The sequence below is a fragment of the Quercus lobata genome, chromosome 5, assembly GCF_001633185.2.
Source record: "Quercus lobata isolate SW786 chromosome 5, ValleyOak3.0 Primary Assembly, whole genome shotgun sequence".
In the NCBI taxonomy this organism is placed as follows: domain Eukaryota; kingdom Viridiplantae; phylum Streptophyta; class Magnoliopsida; order Fagales; family Fagaceae; genus Quercus; species Quercus lobata.
In genome coordinates this window covers 55,467,163-55,482,599 of record NC_044908.1, presented here as the reverse complement: position 1 = coordinate 55,482,599, position 15,437 = coordinate 55,467,163, and the positions used below count along the sequence as shown (strand labels likewise).

The 15,437-nt window shown below is 41.5% G+C and overlaps 2 protein-coding genes across 2 annotated transcripts; one reads left to right on the top strand and one right to left on the bottom strand.

The window, feature by feature from the left end:
* The first annotated feature begins 109 nt into the window (after positions 1-109).
* Positions 110-3,404, top strand: LOC115991556 (p21-activated protein kinase-interacting protein 1-like). The gene is made up of 3 exons (XM_031115338.1): positions 110-869; positions 2,256-2,553; positions 3,037-3,404. Exons 1-3 carry the CDS (start codon positions 213-215, stop codon positions 3,108-3,110), a joined length of 1,029 nt encoding a protein of 342 aa, XP_030971198.1. The 5' UTR covers positions 110-212; the 3' UTR covers positions 3,111-3,404.
* Positions 3,405-4,051: 647 nt separating this feature from the next.
* Positions 4,052-13,920, bottom strand: LOC115991555 (pentatricopeptide repeat-containing protein At1g11290, chloroplastic-like). The gene is made up of 3 exons (XM_031115337.1): positions 12,592-13,920; positions 11,318-11,320; positions 4,052-5,756 (listed from the first exon to the last, which is right to left on the bottom strand). Exons 1-3 carry the CDS (start codon positions 13,905-13,907, stop codon positions 4,919-4,921), a joined length of 2,157 nt encoding a protein of 718 aa, XP_030971197.1. The 5' UTR covers positions 13,908-13,920; the 3' UTR covers positions 4,052-4,918.
* Between the last annotated feature and the right edge of the window lie 1,517 nt (positions 13,921-15,437).

The window sequence follows — 15,437 nt, the reverse complement described above, 5'->3', positions numbered from 1 at the left end:
TTTGCAAAATAAAAAAATAAAAAATACTTTTATTTTTTATTTTTAAAGAAAAACAAATAAAGGGGAGGTTTTATTTTTATTTTTATTTTAATTCGATTTGTTATTATGATGCCAAAACCCCAAAACTAAAACCTTTCCTCCTCTTCTTGCAAGGGTTTTCAACTTTCCATTGAGCAGAACCGAGAGAGAGGCAGCCAGAAAGCAAAGCCAACATGAGTCTGATAGCAGGTTCGTACGAGAAATACATATGGGGTTTCAAGCTCAAACCTCACCCAACCCCAAACGGCCTCACCTTAACCCCACTTTTCTCCTACCCATCTCACCAGTCTCCAATCACCACCGTCGCTTCATGCGGCGCCGCCGCCGCATCAGGCGGAGCCGACGACACAATCCACCTCTACGACCTCCCCTCAGCCTCCTACTTGGGCTCTCTCCATGACCACTCCGCTTCTGTCACTTCCCTCTCCTTCTACTCTCCGCCCCACCTCTCTTCCTTCCCTCGCAACCTCATCTCCGCCTCCGCCGACGGCACCGTGTGTATTTTCGACGCCGACCCATTTGTCCTCCTCAAGTCTCTTCGCCCCCACAAGAAGCAAATCAACGATCTCTCTGTCCACCCTTCTGGGAAGCTCGCTTTGACGGTTGCTAGGGACAGTTGTTTGGCTATGGTTAACTTGGTTCGTGGGAAGAGGAGCTTTTGTGGTCGGTTGGATAAGGAGGCTAGTTTGGTTAAGTTTGATGCTAGTGGGGACAAGTTTTTTATGGTTGTGGAGGATAAGGTTGGAGTGCACGAGGCTGAGGATGCTAGGTTGGTTTTTGAGTTGGAGAATCCCAAGCAGAAAAGGGTTCTTTGTGCCTCGCCCGGTGAGGTTAGTTTGTTTTCGGAATTGGTGTTTTTTTTATTAATGCTTTGCTTGTTACATTTACTTGTGTGCTGTTGTTTTATATGAATTATAAAGATGAAATTTTGAGCATCATTTGGGATTGAAACCACATTTATGCCGCGCTTCCTTGAACTTATCACAAGTTGCCTTTAGATCATTTTCACATTTTATGCTGTAAGATAGGTTAAGGGTCTTTGTTTGTTGCAATGGTAAGGCCAAAACTAGGTAATGGCCTTTATGCTGCAACATAATTAAGGTTGGTCATAAATTGGTTCTCACTGTTTACTATGGGGATCCCTGTTCGATTATTTATCAAAATGCTTGATCAATCAAACTGACTTACTCATGAAATGCATTGAATTTAAAAATTTTCTTTGTAAGAGTTGGACTAGTGGTTGGTGAACCAATCAGCTTCACCTCCATGAAGTGCAAATTGTATAGGTTCAGGTCTGCCAGACCATCATCTTGATATTGCTTGTGTATTTTATGGCCTCGCAGTGTTGAATGGGTTAACTACAACAAATTAACTCTTCTATTGATCATGGAATTCCTTTTCTCATTGAAATCCTTGATTAGATTCATCTTGTCAAAGTCATCTACTGAACGGACACAGATACTATGTAGCTCTTGTTCGGTTCATGAGTGGGAGTACGTATGCATTTAGCACATAATTAAGCCAACAAAATAGATTTGATTAGTAACATTTTGTTTTACCCTTATTAACAGCCTACCATTTTTAATAATATTAATATGTTTATTAGTCCATACGTAATGCAACGTCTGGTAACTTTGTGTGTGTGATAGAAGTTGCCAGATTTAGTTTTGCTTATACTTACTAAGAATGTTAAAGAAAATGCTAGACCTGATAAAGTAAAACATCAATAATTGATCATACAAACCCTCTGAAACCTATGCCTTTTTGTACAATTTTCACAATTTTATTCATATGAGTGGCTTCGAAGGAAAAGAGATATACTCACCTTGATCATCATGATTTAGCATTAGAACATGTGAGAGGTTGGAAGTTCTTAGCATAAGAGTCAAATTTTGAATTGATACAGATTTGTGAGGCTGCGAAGTATCACCAATTTTAGGCTTACATGTGATGTAAACTTTAAATTCTTGACAGTTTAGGAGGCAGAGTAATTTTGGGACTAACAAGATCTTTTATTTTTATGAGATTTGATATTTTACTCTTTCAATTACTAGGAAGGGAAAAAATTTCCCCCTGGGAACTGGAAGTAACTGAATGGATAATTTCAGATGCTATTTTCTAGTGATGGGCTAAGCTCCACTGAACTCCATTGTTAGATTTCGGTTTTCAATTTCTTCTCTTGCTTTTAATTGATAGATTATTTTAAAAATTGACAGAATGGACTTCTATACTCTGGTGGTGAGGACCGGAGCATTACAGCATGGGATACAAACAGTGGGAAGGTTGCATATTGCATTGAGGATGCACATTCTGTCCGTTTGAAAGGTATTGTAGTACTCACAAGAAGTGATGGATCTGTTTCTGGTGATGATCCATATTTAGTGGCATCTGCATCATCGGATGGGGTTATACGTGTATGGGATGTTCGCATGGCCATTAAGGAAAAGCCAAATCCGTTGGCTGAGGCTAATACAAAGTCAAGGCTAACCTGTCTTGCTGGATCATCTCTCAAATGTGAGTCTAATAAATTCCCTCTTGTTATTGACCCTATGACACATTGCTGTGCATTTAACAAGATCAATGCCAACTTTTGTTATTTATAATTGCTTAAATTTGTGCTAGTGAAATTATTTGTGTTATATTTTCTTTTTTGTATTTTTTTCCACAACAAACTATGAGTAGTTCTCATCTTGGATTTTTCCTTTTTTGGTTCTCCTTTCATTATTTATCGTCATTTTTCATTGATTTGGGCTTTGTAATTTCATGGCCCTTTGGGAAATGGTTGAATCATCATAAAACTTGATAAGTTATGCTTTCTATTACTTGGAAATGGTAATATTTAACAGTTTTTTTTTAACACTCTTTTAGAATAATATGAAGTCCTTCATCAGTATAATTTTGGTGACCTTTGGTTTCCAGGCTTGATACTTCCTCAATCTTGCTTCATGTTCTTGTAAATTGTGAGTCTTATTAATACGTTCTTTGCTTCTCTTTCAGCTTTCAAACGACCAGAATCTGGAAGCAGCAGTATTCCAAAAGGAGAGCAGGATGAAGAGATGGAAGGTTCATAATAACCATCAAGAAAATGATGCTTCTAGAAGAAGAAAAGAAACAATTTTTGTATGGCTGGTAGAGGAATTTATTTAAACTTGTTGAAGGGCTTATGGATGTTCTGTTAACTGTTGGGTTCAATCAGTCCAACCCATAAATTTTGACATTAATGATGCTTGTGTAGTTTGTTTATATTAATTTAAATATATATAATTTGAGTTTCCAACATGCTTATGGATCTGTATGCTAGCATCTTGTGAAATTGTTGTTTTGGGTTTGCTCTTGAAAATGTTCTTGGGACTGAGACATTGCAAATGGCTTTAATGGTGCTTGTGAATTACTATGAACTTCTTAGATTCAATGAAGCAAGGATCTGGCTTTTCTAAAGCTGTGGCAGAAGTTTCTGGTTCATTAGACAAGGCCATCATAGAATCTTGTTACATGGTTTTTGTGTGTTCAATACCAATCTGAATCTCATCATCATCTTCTTGGGAAAAGTCGATCATGTTCATGGAACTGCATTTATCCCAGTGCATAAAAGGACAATAATTTTGTTTTGTTTTGTTTTGTTTTGTTTGTTCTTCACTCTGCTTCGTCGCAGTTGCAAAAATAGACATCCACGTTTGAAAAACAATGCAAGCACGAGAAGCATAAGCTTTCACCAAATGTTCCTCTTTGGTCCATTCAACAAGAGTTATATTCTCTAAGACGCAAGAAAACAGAACAGTAATAACTTATGGCTCAACTTAGAAACCTTATTCTCATTATTGAAGGGTAGCCCTGATTATGGAACACACCAGACAATCAGACATTGAGGAAATTGCAATTTGACCTCTTTTTAACTAAGCTCCTTACACAGGATAAAGTATAATTAAATTTAAGATGTAAAACAACAATAACACAAGTCTCATTAAATAATAATGAACAGATTTGATTTCTGTTATATACATCTTGGGCTGGATCAGATTTGTGGTTCAAATACATGAAATTCTGAAATGAAAGCCACTCCTTCAATGTGATGTTGAATGGAGAAGGACGGGCATTTCTTCATGGGTAAACAAGTGACTGGAAACAATTAACTATTCCATTTTTGGGAATGTAAAATAGAAAATTCAGTGGCAATTTTAACTGTATTGAGCCACTGCCTCAACTGGGAGTTGCCTTGAAAAAACTAGGTCTACTGCTCATTATACAATTTAAGAGAGGATGGATCCAGTAAGGGAGATAGAATGCTTTGCTGTGTATGAAAGAAAGATCAGGAAAAAGAAAAATTAATGAGGAGGTCCCTCGTCTAATTCTACATCAGTTTGTTTGTCAAAGTACACTTTGAGCCACTGTAAAAAGCCATGCCTTTTCGGCTAGTGTGAGAATGCTCTAGGCACAATAGCTCTACCTCAATTTGCTTCTTCCTGCATTGATTCAATATTGTCTTTGATCCCGCAAGGGGTAGCCCTCAACATGATACATGGTACTGCAAGGCGGACATGTATAATGGGCAGCAAGAGATGGTCAAATGGACAATAGAACCAGAACAACAAAAGATAGCCGATAGCCTTTGTCCTAATTGTTTGGATTGGCTTTAAGGAGTAAAGAAACATCCAAGGAGAACCATGAAGAGAAGGCCCTGACAATGAATTTGCTAATCTTAGGCGGTTGAGGATCAAAAAGCTCCATGAAATGGTAGCTAAAAATAACCTCTGTCCTTCAATCCTACCTATGATATTAGCTCTTTGATATCAACCCATATGCAGTCATGATTCATCTCAATAAAAGGCTATTAATGGCTGTCATGTGCACCCCGCATTTCACCAAAGAAGAAAACGGAGGTTTAAGAAAGCTTTTCTGCCTTCTTGTATTTAGCCTCCTTGATTTCCAACTCTATGTTTCTTAAAATGGTATATATATCATCCGACCTAGGATGAGATTCATCAGCAACACGAAACTCATGTACATGTCCATTTACTTCTAGCCAGCTAGAGCCAGGGGTTTTCTTCAATCCTTTATCTCTAAGAAAGCTCCTCATTTTAGCGACCCCATCCCACTTTCCAGCTGCAGCATAAATATTGGAGAGCAATATGTAATTTCCAGCATTTTTTGGTTCCATAGTTATAAGCTTCTCAGCGGCAAACTCTGCAAGCCCGGTTTCTGAGTGCATCTTACAAGCACTTAACAATGGGCCCCATACCCGAGCATCTGGTTTGAAGGGCATAGTTTTTACAAGTTCTCTGGCTTCATTTATATGCCCAGCACGCCCGAATAAATCCACCATGCAAGCATAGTGTTCTTGGCTTGGTTGCAAACCAAAAGTTTCCATCATATCCTTGAAACACTCCTTACCTTCTTCAACAAGGCCTGAATTTACACAAGCTGTCAATAGCCCAAGAAAGGTTACTTGATCTGGTATCAAATTTGATTGCTCCATTTGGTTGTACAGATCAAAACATTTAGACCAGTCTCCATGCTTAGCATATGCACTGATTATACAGTTCCACATGATTAGATCTTTGCCATTGATTTTCTCCTCATCAAAAATCTTTCGGGCCATTTCTATGCATCCACATTTTGCATAGCTGATAAGAAGTGCTGTATTAACAGATGAAAGTGTGTTAAGGCCAAATTTCACTGAGTACCCATGAAGGTATTTTACATTTTCTAATGCCCCAATGCTGACACAATGTTAGGAGCTTTGCTAGTTGCTGATGATGGCATGAGGAAGTGGAGTGCTTGGACAACATCAGGCCAGTCACATGGCTCAATGTTTTCTCAAGACACCAAAGGCTCCTCATGCCTATCCAATGAAGCTCCTAAGTGCTCTTTGAGGGGGACAAGCCCAGCCCCCTTGCTGGGATCAGTTTGATGAGCATGATGAGGGGCAGCATGTGGAGGTACCTTGCTTCACATGATGCCCCAAGGCCATGGCAGAGGAGGGCCATGGTGGGCAGCAACGTTTTGTTGATGATGGGCAGCAGCAGGTGGTGCTGACCCTACGTGGTAGTGCATGGCATGAGGGCTTGGCTATGGGTTGCTTCGTATGTGGGCTTGGTGGCTTGTGTGCAAGGCAGTGCTGGGCTGCTGATGTTAATGATATGCTGTGCAAGGCATTGGGCTGGTTGGTGCTGGCTGAATGTATGGATTGATGTGTGTGGGCTGATGGCAGTTACTTAGTGTGCTGCTGATGGACATGATATGCTATGGGCTGTGATGCTGATAGGAAAGGCTTGGATAGAGGGCCAAGGCTTCTAAAACGTGATGGGCATCACGTGTGGGCTGCTAGAACATGGGCAGAAGACCCATGATGAGATGCTGAGTGTGGGCTGGCATGTGCTGTGTGTGCAGCAGCAGTTGGTGGCAGTTACCAACGTTTCCTAGCATTGTGGGTGCTTCAGATGTGCAGTGCAAAGGTGGGAAACGTGGAAGGCAGCAGCAATGAAGGTGTCCTAAGTCAGACTACATGTGGCAGCAAGTCCAGAAAGAGGGGCAGTTACTTGGTAGTAACTGCCAAGGCAGTTTATTCTGTATATTATCCTAGGCTGATTGGGGTTGTCAACAGCAAGAGAGTGTATTGTTTTTGCTTTGAGAAATTCGTGTGGATTCTCAGGCTTCCTTTGTACTTGATATTAAGTGATGAAGGTTGGGGTTGGTGCCCTGTAAATACTGTGTGTGCTGTGTGTGTGTGCATTCTCTTTATAATTCTGTTCATAGTGTTCCTACAGTGCTTGTGTGTGGTGTGTTGGCTGAGACTAAGTCAGGGGGCTTAGTGCCATCACAGGCAGAAAATTTGAAACGAAAATTTAACCCTGTGACAATTGGTATCAGAGCCAGGTTTGTCCCAAGTTGCAATGTCTTCAGACACGAAGGCAAGGTTGACGGTTGTGGAGAACATATTGGGAGTTCCTGCAGATGGGGAAGAAGTCTCCGTGTGTGACAGGTTGGGGGCTGTCTCTGCAGAAACCGCTGTAGTGAGGAATGATCTTGCAGAACAGAGAGAATTGGTGTTAAATCGTGTTGAAGAGTTGGCTGCTGCAATGGACGCCCAGAACCAGGCAGCAAGAGAGACCCAACGTGAACTTGAAGCAGAAATTGCTCTGTTGAAGAGAGCAATACGTGGCCTGCCTAGGGAGGGGGAAGTGGCCACCAAAGTAAAGGTCCCTGAACCAAAGCCCTTTAATGGTGCCAGGAATGCCAAGGATTTGGAGAATTTCCTGTGGGATATGGAGCAGTACTTCAAGGCTGCCAGGGTGCCTAGCCAAGAGATGGTTACAATTACTAGCATGTATCTTTCAGGGGATGCCAAGTTATGGTGGAGAACCCGTGTGGAAGATGATGCAGATGCTGGTAGAGGAAAGATTGACTCGTGGGAAGCCTTAAAGAAAGAATTGAAGGATCAATTCTTGCCTACCAACACTGCTTGGGTTGCAAGAGATGCTTTGAAGAAATTGAGACAGACTGGTACTGTGAGAGAGTATGTCAAGACGTTCAGTTCTTTGATGCTGGATATCAAGAACATGTCTGAGGAGGACAAACTCTTCAATTTCATGTCTGGCTTGCAGCCTTGGGCACAGATGGAATTAAAGAGGCAGGCAGTTCGTGATTTGCCTACTGCAATGTCTGCTGCAGATGCCTTAGTGGACTACAAGTTTAGCAAGCCCAGTGGGGATGAGGAGAAACGAAAGTCCAAGGATAAAGGCAAGGACAAGCAGAAGAAGGATGGCAAGAAGAAAGATAAGCAAAAGAAAACGTGGGGAAACAAGAACAAGGGGGAGAGTTCTACCTCTCAACCAAGCAAAGAACAGCCTAAGCTTAATGCTGGTTGCTTCATTTGCAATGGCCCTCATCGTGCAAGAGATTGTCCAAAGCGTGAGAAGCTTAATGCCATAGTTGCTGAAGATGGTAGTGGGCAGTCCGATGAAGAAGTTCCCAGTAGAATGAACCCTTTGCAATTGCTGAATGCATTGAGTGCAGGAGGTAATTCTAGGGGTTTGTCTTATGTTCCAGTGGAGATGAACGAAAATGGGGCTGAGGGTATGCTTGATTCTGGTGCTACCCATAACTTTGTTGCTGATCGAATGGTCCAAAGGCTTGGTCTTAAAGTGAGCAAGAGCCCAAGTAAGATCAAGGCTGTAAACTCAGAAGCAAAACCTGTGTTGGGAATTGCTTATGGAGTGAAGCTTAAGGTGGGCGAGTGGACAGGAAAGGTGAATTTCCTAGTCATGGAATTGGATGACTTTGATGTTATTCTGGGTGACGAATTTTTAGTGGCTGCAAAGGCTGCCTTGCTGCCTTTCATCGGAGTTTTGTTGATCCTCGATGAGAAGCAGCCATGCTATGTTCCTGTGAGGCGTGGGGCAGGGAATAGCAAGACAAGAAAGGGGAAAGGACCTATGGTTTCAGCCATGCAGGTTGAGCATGGGCTGAAGAAGGGTGAGATTACTTACTTGGCTGCATTGATTGAGATGAAGCAGGACAAGTATGTGGAAGTTCCTGATGCAGTGGCTGGATTGTTGGGGGAGTTTGTTGATGTGATGCCCCCAGAACTACCTAAGACCCTTCCACCAAGGCGTGCTGTTGATCATAGAATCGAATTGATTCCTGGATCAAAGCCTCCTTCGAAGGCTCCTTACAGAATGTCCCCAATGGAGTTGGCTGAAATGAGGAAGCAGTTGACAGAATTGCTTGATGCAGGATACGTTCAGCCCTCCAAGGCTCCTTATGGTGCCCCTGTGCTGTTCCAGAAGAAGCATGATGGCTCATTGCGGATGTGTGTGGATTATAGGGCCTTGAACAAGGTGACTGTGAAGAACAAATATCCAGTTCCTTTGATTCAAGACCTCTTCGACAGATTGAGCAAAGCTGTGTACTTCACAAAGCTGGACTTGAGGTCAGGATATTGGCAAGTGAGGATTGCTGAAGGGGATGAGCCTAAGACTACTTGTGTGACCCGGTATGGCTCTTATGAGTTTTTAGTTATGCCTTTTGGTTTAACAAATGCCCCTGCTACATTCTGTAATTTGATGAATGATGTCTTTTATGAGTATGTGGATCGCTTTGTTGTGGTTTATTTGGATGACATAGTGATTTATAGTGAATCCTTGGAGGATCACTTGGAACACCTTAGGAAGGTGCTGTCCAAATTGAGGGAACATCAGTTGTTTGTTAAGAAAGAGAAGTGTGAGTTTGCCCAACAAGAGATTATGTTCCTGGGGCATAGAATCAGCAAAGGGATGGTGATGATGGATGAGGGGAAGGTGCAAGCTATCCTTGATTGGCCTTCACCAAGCAAAGTGACTGAATTAAGATCTTTTCTTGGTTTGGCTAATTACTATAGAAAGTTCATTCAAGGATATTCCAAGAAGGTTGCCCCTCTCACAGATTTGCTGAAGAAGGACAAGAAATGGGTATGGACAGATGCATGTCAAGGAGCGTTTGACAAGTTGAAGGTGGCTGTATCTAGTGAACCTGTGCTGCGTCTGCCAGACTTTGGGTTACCCTTTGAAGTCCATACTGATGCTTCTGACAAAGCAATTGGTGGTGTTCTAGTGCAAGAAAAGCATCCTGTTGCATACGAGAGCAGGAAGCTAAATGAGGCAGAACAGAAGTGTTCAGCCCATGAAAAGGAGATGATTGCAGTGATCCATTGTTTGTTGGCATGGCGTGTGTATCTGCTAGGACCAAAGTTTGTGGTGAAAACAGACAATGTGGCTAATACCTTCTTTAACACACAAAAGAAGTTGTCACCAAAGCAAGCTAGGTGGCAAGAGTTACTGCAAGAATATGATTTTGTGTGGGAGCACAAACCAGGCAAGCACAATGAAGTAGCTGATGCACTTAGTCGTAAACAAGTGCAAGAATATGTGGCTGCCTTGACTAGAGTGGAGTCAGATTTTGTGGATAGGATCAGGGAAAGTGCTAAGCTTGATGCTACCTATCAAAAGCTGGTGCAGGATGTGACTGCAGGCCTTGTGAGGCGTTATTGGCTGGAAGATGGGCTGCTGTATGCCAAGGGTGGCAAGCTGTTTGTACCAAGTGGAAAGATCCGAAGGGAGTTGCTGAAAGAAACTCATGATCCACAGTGGGCAGGACATCCAGGTAAGGATAGGATGTATGCCTTATTGTCCCGTTCTTATTTTTGGCCTAAAATGGAGTTAGATGTTGAGTTGTATGTGAAAACCTGTCTAGTTTGTCAACAAGACAAAGGTTTAACTCAAAAGGAAGCAGGTTTGCTACAACCTCTTCCCATACCAAAAAGTCCATGGGTTTCGATTTCAATGGATTTTATTACTGGTTTGCCAAAAGCTAAGGGGATGGGTTCAGTGTTTGTGGTGGTTGATAGATTCTCAAAGTATGCTATTTTTATGGCTGCACCGAGTACATGTACAGCAGAGGTGGCTGCTGATTTGTTCTATAAGAATGTGGTGAAATACTTTGGGTTGCCTGAAGATATTGTAAGTGATCGAGACTCTAGGTTTACTGGTCGATTTTGGACTGTTCTGTTTGGTTTGATGGGTTCTGAATTGAAGTTTTCTACTGCAAATCACCCACAAACAGATGGGCAAACAGAAAGGATTAATGCTGTGTTGGAGGATTATTTGAGGCATTATGTGACTGCCAGCCAGAGGAATTGGCTAGACTTGCTGGATTCTGCACAGTTTGCTTATAATCTACACAAGTCTTCATCAACGGGGATGAGTCCCTTCGAGTTGGCTATGGGGCAGCAGCCTCTCACACCTCATGAGATTGCTAAGCAGCGATCAGGAGGCAGATGTCCTGCAGCATACAGATTTGCTGTAAACAAGCAAGAGCTGATGCAGGAGGCACAAGACAGCTTGTTGAAAGCACAAAGAAGAATGAAGAAGTATGCTGATAAAAAGAGAAGACCTCTTGAGTTCCAAGTGGGGGACAAGGTGCTGTTGAAATTGACACCACAGATTTGGAGGAAGTTTCGAAATGAGCAAATTCACAGAGGTTTAATCCCTAAATACGATGGTCCATTTGAAATAGTAAAAAGAGTTGGTGCTGTGGCTTACAAGTTAAAGCTGCCAGAAAGGTTGCAGATTCACCCAACCATCCATGTTAGCTTCTTGAAGCCTTATCATGGTGATGTAGAAGAGCCTGCTAGGAATGAGGCAAGGCGTGCCCCGCCTACTGTCATGGTTCAGTTTGACAAAGAAGTGGACAGAATCCTTGATAAGAAGGTGACAGGTTATCGAAAGGGAGGAAATATGATAACTTACTACTTAGTGAAGTGGAAAGGGGTGGCTGAATCAGAGGCAAGTTGGGAGAAAGCATCAACATTATGGCAGTTTGAGAAAGAGGTGAAGGCATTTGAGGATACCCTCCCGACGAGGACGTCGGCTTCTTCTGGTGGGGGTGGTTTGTTAGGAGCTTTGCTAGTTGCTGATGATGGCATGAGGAAGTGGAGTGCTTGGACAACATCAGGCCAGTCACATGGCTCAATGTTTTCTCAAGACACCAAAGGCTCCTCATGCCTATCCAATGAAGCTCCTAAGTGCTCTTTGAGGGGGACAAGCCCAGCCCCCTTGCTGGGATCAGTTTGATGAGCATGATGAGGGGCAGCATGTGGAGGCACCTTGCTTCACATGATGCCCCAAGGCCATGGCAGAGGAGGGCCATGGTGGGCAGCAACGTTTTGTTGATGATGGGCAGCAGCAGGTGGTGCTGACCCTACGTGGTAGTGCATGGCATGAGGGCTTGGCTATGGGTTGCTTCGTATGTGGGCTTGGTGGCTTGTGTGCAAGGCAGTGCTGGGCTGCTGATGTTAATGATATGCTGTGCAAGGCATTGGGCTGGTTGGTGCTGGCTGAATGTATGGATTGATGTGTGTGGGCTGATGGCAGTTACTTAGTGTGCTGCTGATGGACATGATATGCTATGGGCTGTGATGCTGATAGGAAAGGCTTGGATAGAGGGCCAAGGCTTCTAAAACGTGATGGGCATCACGTGTGGGCTGCTAGAACATGGGCAGAAGACCCATGATGAGATGCTGAGTGTGGGCTGGCATGTGCTGTGTGTGCAGCAGCAGTTGGTGGCAGTTACCAACGTTTCCTAGCATTGTGGGTGCTTCAGATGTGCAGTGCAAAGGTGGGAAACGTGGAAGGCAGCAGCAATGAAGGTGTCCTAAGTCAGACTACATGTGGCAGCAAGTCCAGAAAGAGGGGCAGTTACTTGGTAGTAACTGCCAAGGCAGTTTATTCTGTATATTATCCTAGGCTGTTGGGGTTGTCAACAGCAAGAGAGTGTATTGTTTTTGCTTTGAGAAATTCGTGTGGATTCTCAGGCTTCCTTTGTACTTGATATTAAGTGATGAAGGTTGGGGTTGGTGCCCTGTAAATACTGTGTGTGCTGTGTGTGTGTGCATTCTCTTTATAATTCTGTTCATAGTGTTCCTACAGTGCTTGTGTGTGGTGTGTTGGCTGAGACTAAGTCAGGGGGCTTAGTGCCATCACAGGCAGAAAATTTGAAACGAAAATTTAACCCTGTGACACACAAGCAGGCAAAACATTAATAAGAGTAATAAAATCGACTCTGACTCCTTCTGCTTTCATCTGGGCAAAGAGAGACAAAGCGTCAACAGACTGATCATGGGTCACGTATCCTTTAATCATTGTGCTCCATGAAACCACAGTCTTATTCTCCAATAAGTCAAAAATCTTCCTAGCAGAATTTAAATGATAACATTCACAATACATGTCAATAAGAGAATTATGAACTGATACTTGATAGTCCGAACCATTTCGTATCACATGAGCATGCAATTGTTTGCCCCACTCAATAGACTTTAACTGTGCAATTGAAGAAATTGCAGGCAATGCTGTGAACAGATCAGCTCTAACCCCTGAATTTACCATAAACCTTAATAATTCAAGGGACTTATGGAAATGCCTATTTCGAGAATAGGCTGATATCATTATATTCCAAACAACACAGTCCTTCTCAGGCATTTTTTCGAATAGCAATTTTGCATCTTTCAAACAACCCAGCTTCGCATACATAGACAATAATGCAGTACTCACTAACAAATCCTTACACAAGCTGCTCACTACTACCAAACAATGAATAGCCTTTCCTGCCTTCAATGAGTTCAAATCAACGCTTGACCTTAACAAGTTAATCATAGTAACTGAATCCGGCTCAACTCTCTCCACTTTCATTCTCTCAAAAAGCCTAAGACTTTCCTCAGAATTTCCATTTTGAGAAGCCTCAAGAATCAGAGAATTCCAATAATCCAAATCCCATTCGGACATTCTTACAACCAGTTCTTGCTCATTCTCAAAACCACCACAGTTCCTATACATCTCAACCAAAGCAGTATCCACCACATCAAATGAATCAAAACCAAGTTTCAAAACATGCCCATGAACCCTTTTCCCATATTCAACATCTGGGAAACAAGAACACGACCTCAGAACAAAAGGGTAAGTATCTTCATCTGGGTACATGGACTTCACGACCATTTCATGGTACACCAAAAGGGTTCTCTCAAAATCACCAAACTTTGACAGATTTCTCAAAATGGTGTTGTAAAGAGCAGAACTTGGATTTGTAATGGAAATGAAGACTTGTTGGGAGAGATGGAGGAGGCCAAGGTTGGCATAGCAGTCAATGAGTTTGGAAGAGAGTGTTGGGTTTTGGTGTAGGCCAAGAAGGGTGAACCTGGCATGGATTTGTTGAAGGTGTTGGGGTTTGGTGCAGAGGTTAAAGAGGGAAGAGAGGGTGCTGAAAGGTTTTGTTTGGGTGGTGGGAAAATGTGGGAAAGTGTCATGGAGGAGATGGAGATGGAGATTTCTTAAGCGCTGCATGTGAGGCCTAGTCATTTTTGCTGACCATGCCGCTTACTTCTAGTACTTCCAAGGTCGGCGCTCTCTCCACAAGGGTCTCAAAATTGGATCCGGGTCTGATGAACCGACTTGACCTCGAAAAAAACCATTTGATTTGATTCCGAATTTTTTGACTCCAAGTAGAAATGAATTAATCGTCGTGTTTTTAACTTAAAATTTTGGGGTGTTTAGAATTTTTTTTTTTTTTTTTAGAAGTTAGAAGTGTTTTGATTTTTAATTTTATATTTTGAAATTTTAGAATTTGAATTTCTCCTCTTTAAAGTTTAGAAGTATTTGGATTTTATACTTCAAATTCTAAAATTTTAGTATGTAAAATCCAAATATCCTCAATTTTAAGAAATAAAATCCAGACTATTTTAGGAAGTAAAACTTAAACACCTCCAAATTTCAAGAATAATGAAATTTAAATTCTAATACTTCATTTCATAGTGTAAAATTCAAATATTCTTAAATTTTAGAAATATAATTTGTAATTTACTAAAAAAAAAAAAAAAAAAAACGAGCAATGTCAATTGTCAAACACCTTCCAAAAATTTATAAAAACTGTCAGCTTTCACATGGACTATTCTCCTATACAGAAAACAAATAAAAAAATTCAGCTAAAATTTTCTCTAGAAATTATCGGCATGCCATTAAACAGTGCCAAGCATGTCACAATCAAGTTTTTCTTGCATTAATAATATCAACTATTTTCCGGCAGATAAATCAATATAGAAATCAATTAGCCTTTGCTCTATGATCGGAAAACTGAAAATAGAAATATTAAATTAAAAAAAAAAAAACCGCCTCCTATAATGCTAATTTTAACCCCCCATTTTTTTTTTTTGGTAAATTATGATTGGTTTTGTCGTTATCATATAAACTCACTATTTTTTCTATATCATTCATAGTTTAGCACATAGAGTAACGAGTGGAAATAACATTATTGCCCCTAAAAGAAAGATAAAAAATGTTAAATCCACGGATTATTTTTCAAAATTACAAACTAAATTTAGCGAGTAATTATTGATTAATAAAAACATAACATTGTGAACGGACCGCCAACGGGAGCTTGGCTTAGCTGGGTATGGTTCGTTTACTTTGTCTAACATGCTCAGGTTCGATTCTCACTACCAACAGGAGTCCGTTGGTAAGCATCACATCCCTAAGTGTGTGTGCTCTGCCCTGAGGTTTAATAGGATTTTTTTTTTTTTTAAATAACTATAAAATCCAAACTATTTTATTAGTTAGCCAAGGTTTGAAACTATTTTGGTATCTAACAATTCGAGCATGTTAGGGTCGATTTTGGGTTTGTGCCAGTGGCTAAGCCAGCAGCTGAGCTGGAGGAATTGTCCATGTAGGCTTGGAAATCGAGTCTAATAGACTCAATTTTCGTCATAGAAATCGAGTCCACTAGACTCGGTTTTCATTCGTGGAAATTGAGTCCTATAGACTCGATTTAGTAACGCAGAAACAGAGATCAAAACGCGATGAACAAGAAGAAAGAAGCAA

Coding starts and splice junctions, on each gene's coding strand:
- LOC115991556 (XM_031115338.1), top strand. CDS start 213: ATGAGTCTGATAGCAGGTTCGTACGAGAAATACATATGGGGTTTCAAG. Junction 870..2,255: donor TTTGTGCCTCGCCCGGTGAG/GTTAGTTTGTTT, acceptor AAAAATTGACAG/AATGGACTTCTATACTCTGG. Junction 2,554..3,036: donor TGCTGGATCATCTCTCAAAT/GTGAGTCTAATA, acceptor CTTCTCTTTCAG/CTTTCAAACGACCAGAATCT.
- LOC115991555 (XM_031115337.1), bottom strand. CDS start 13,907: ATGCAGCGCTTAAGAAATCTCCATCTCCATCTCCTCCATGACACTTTC.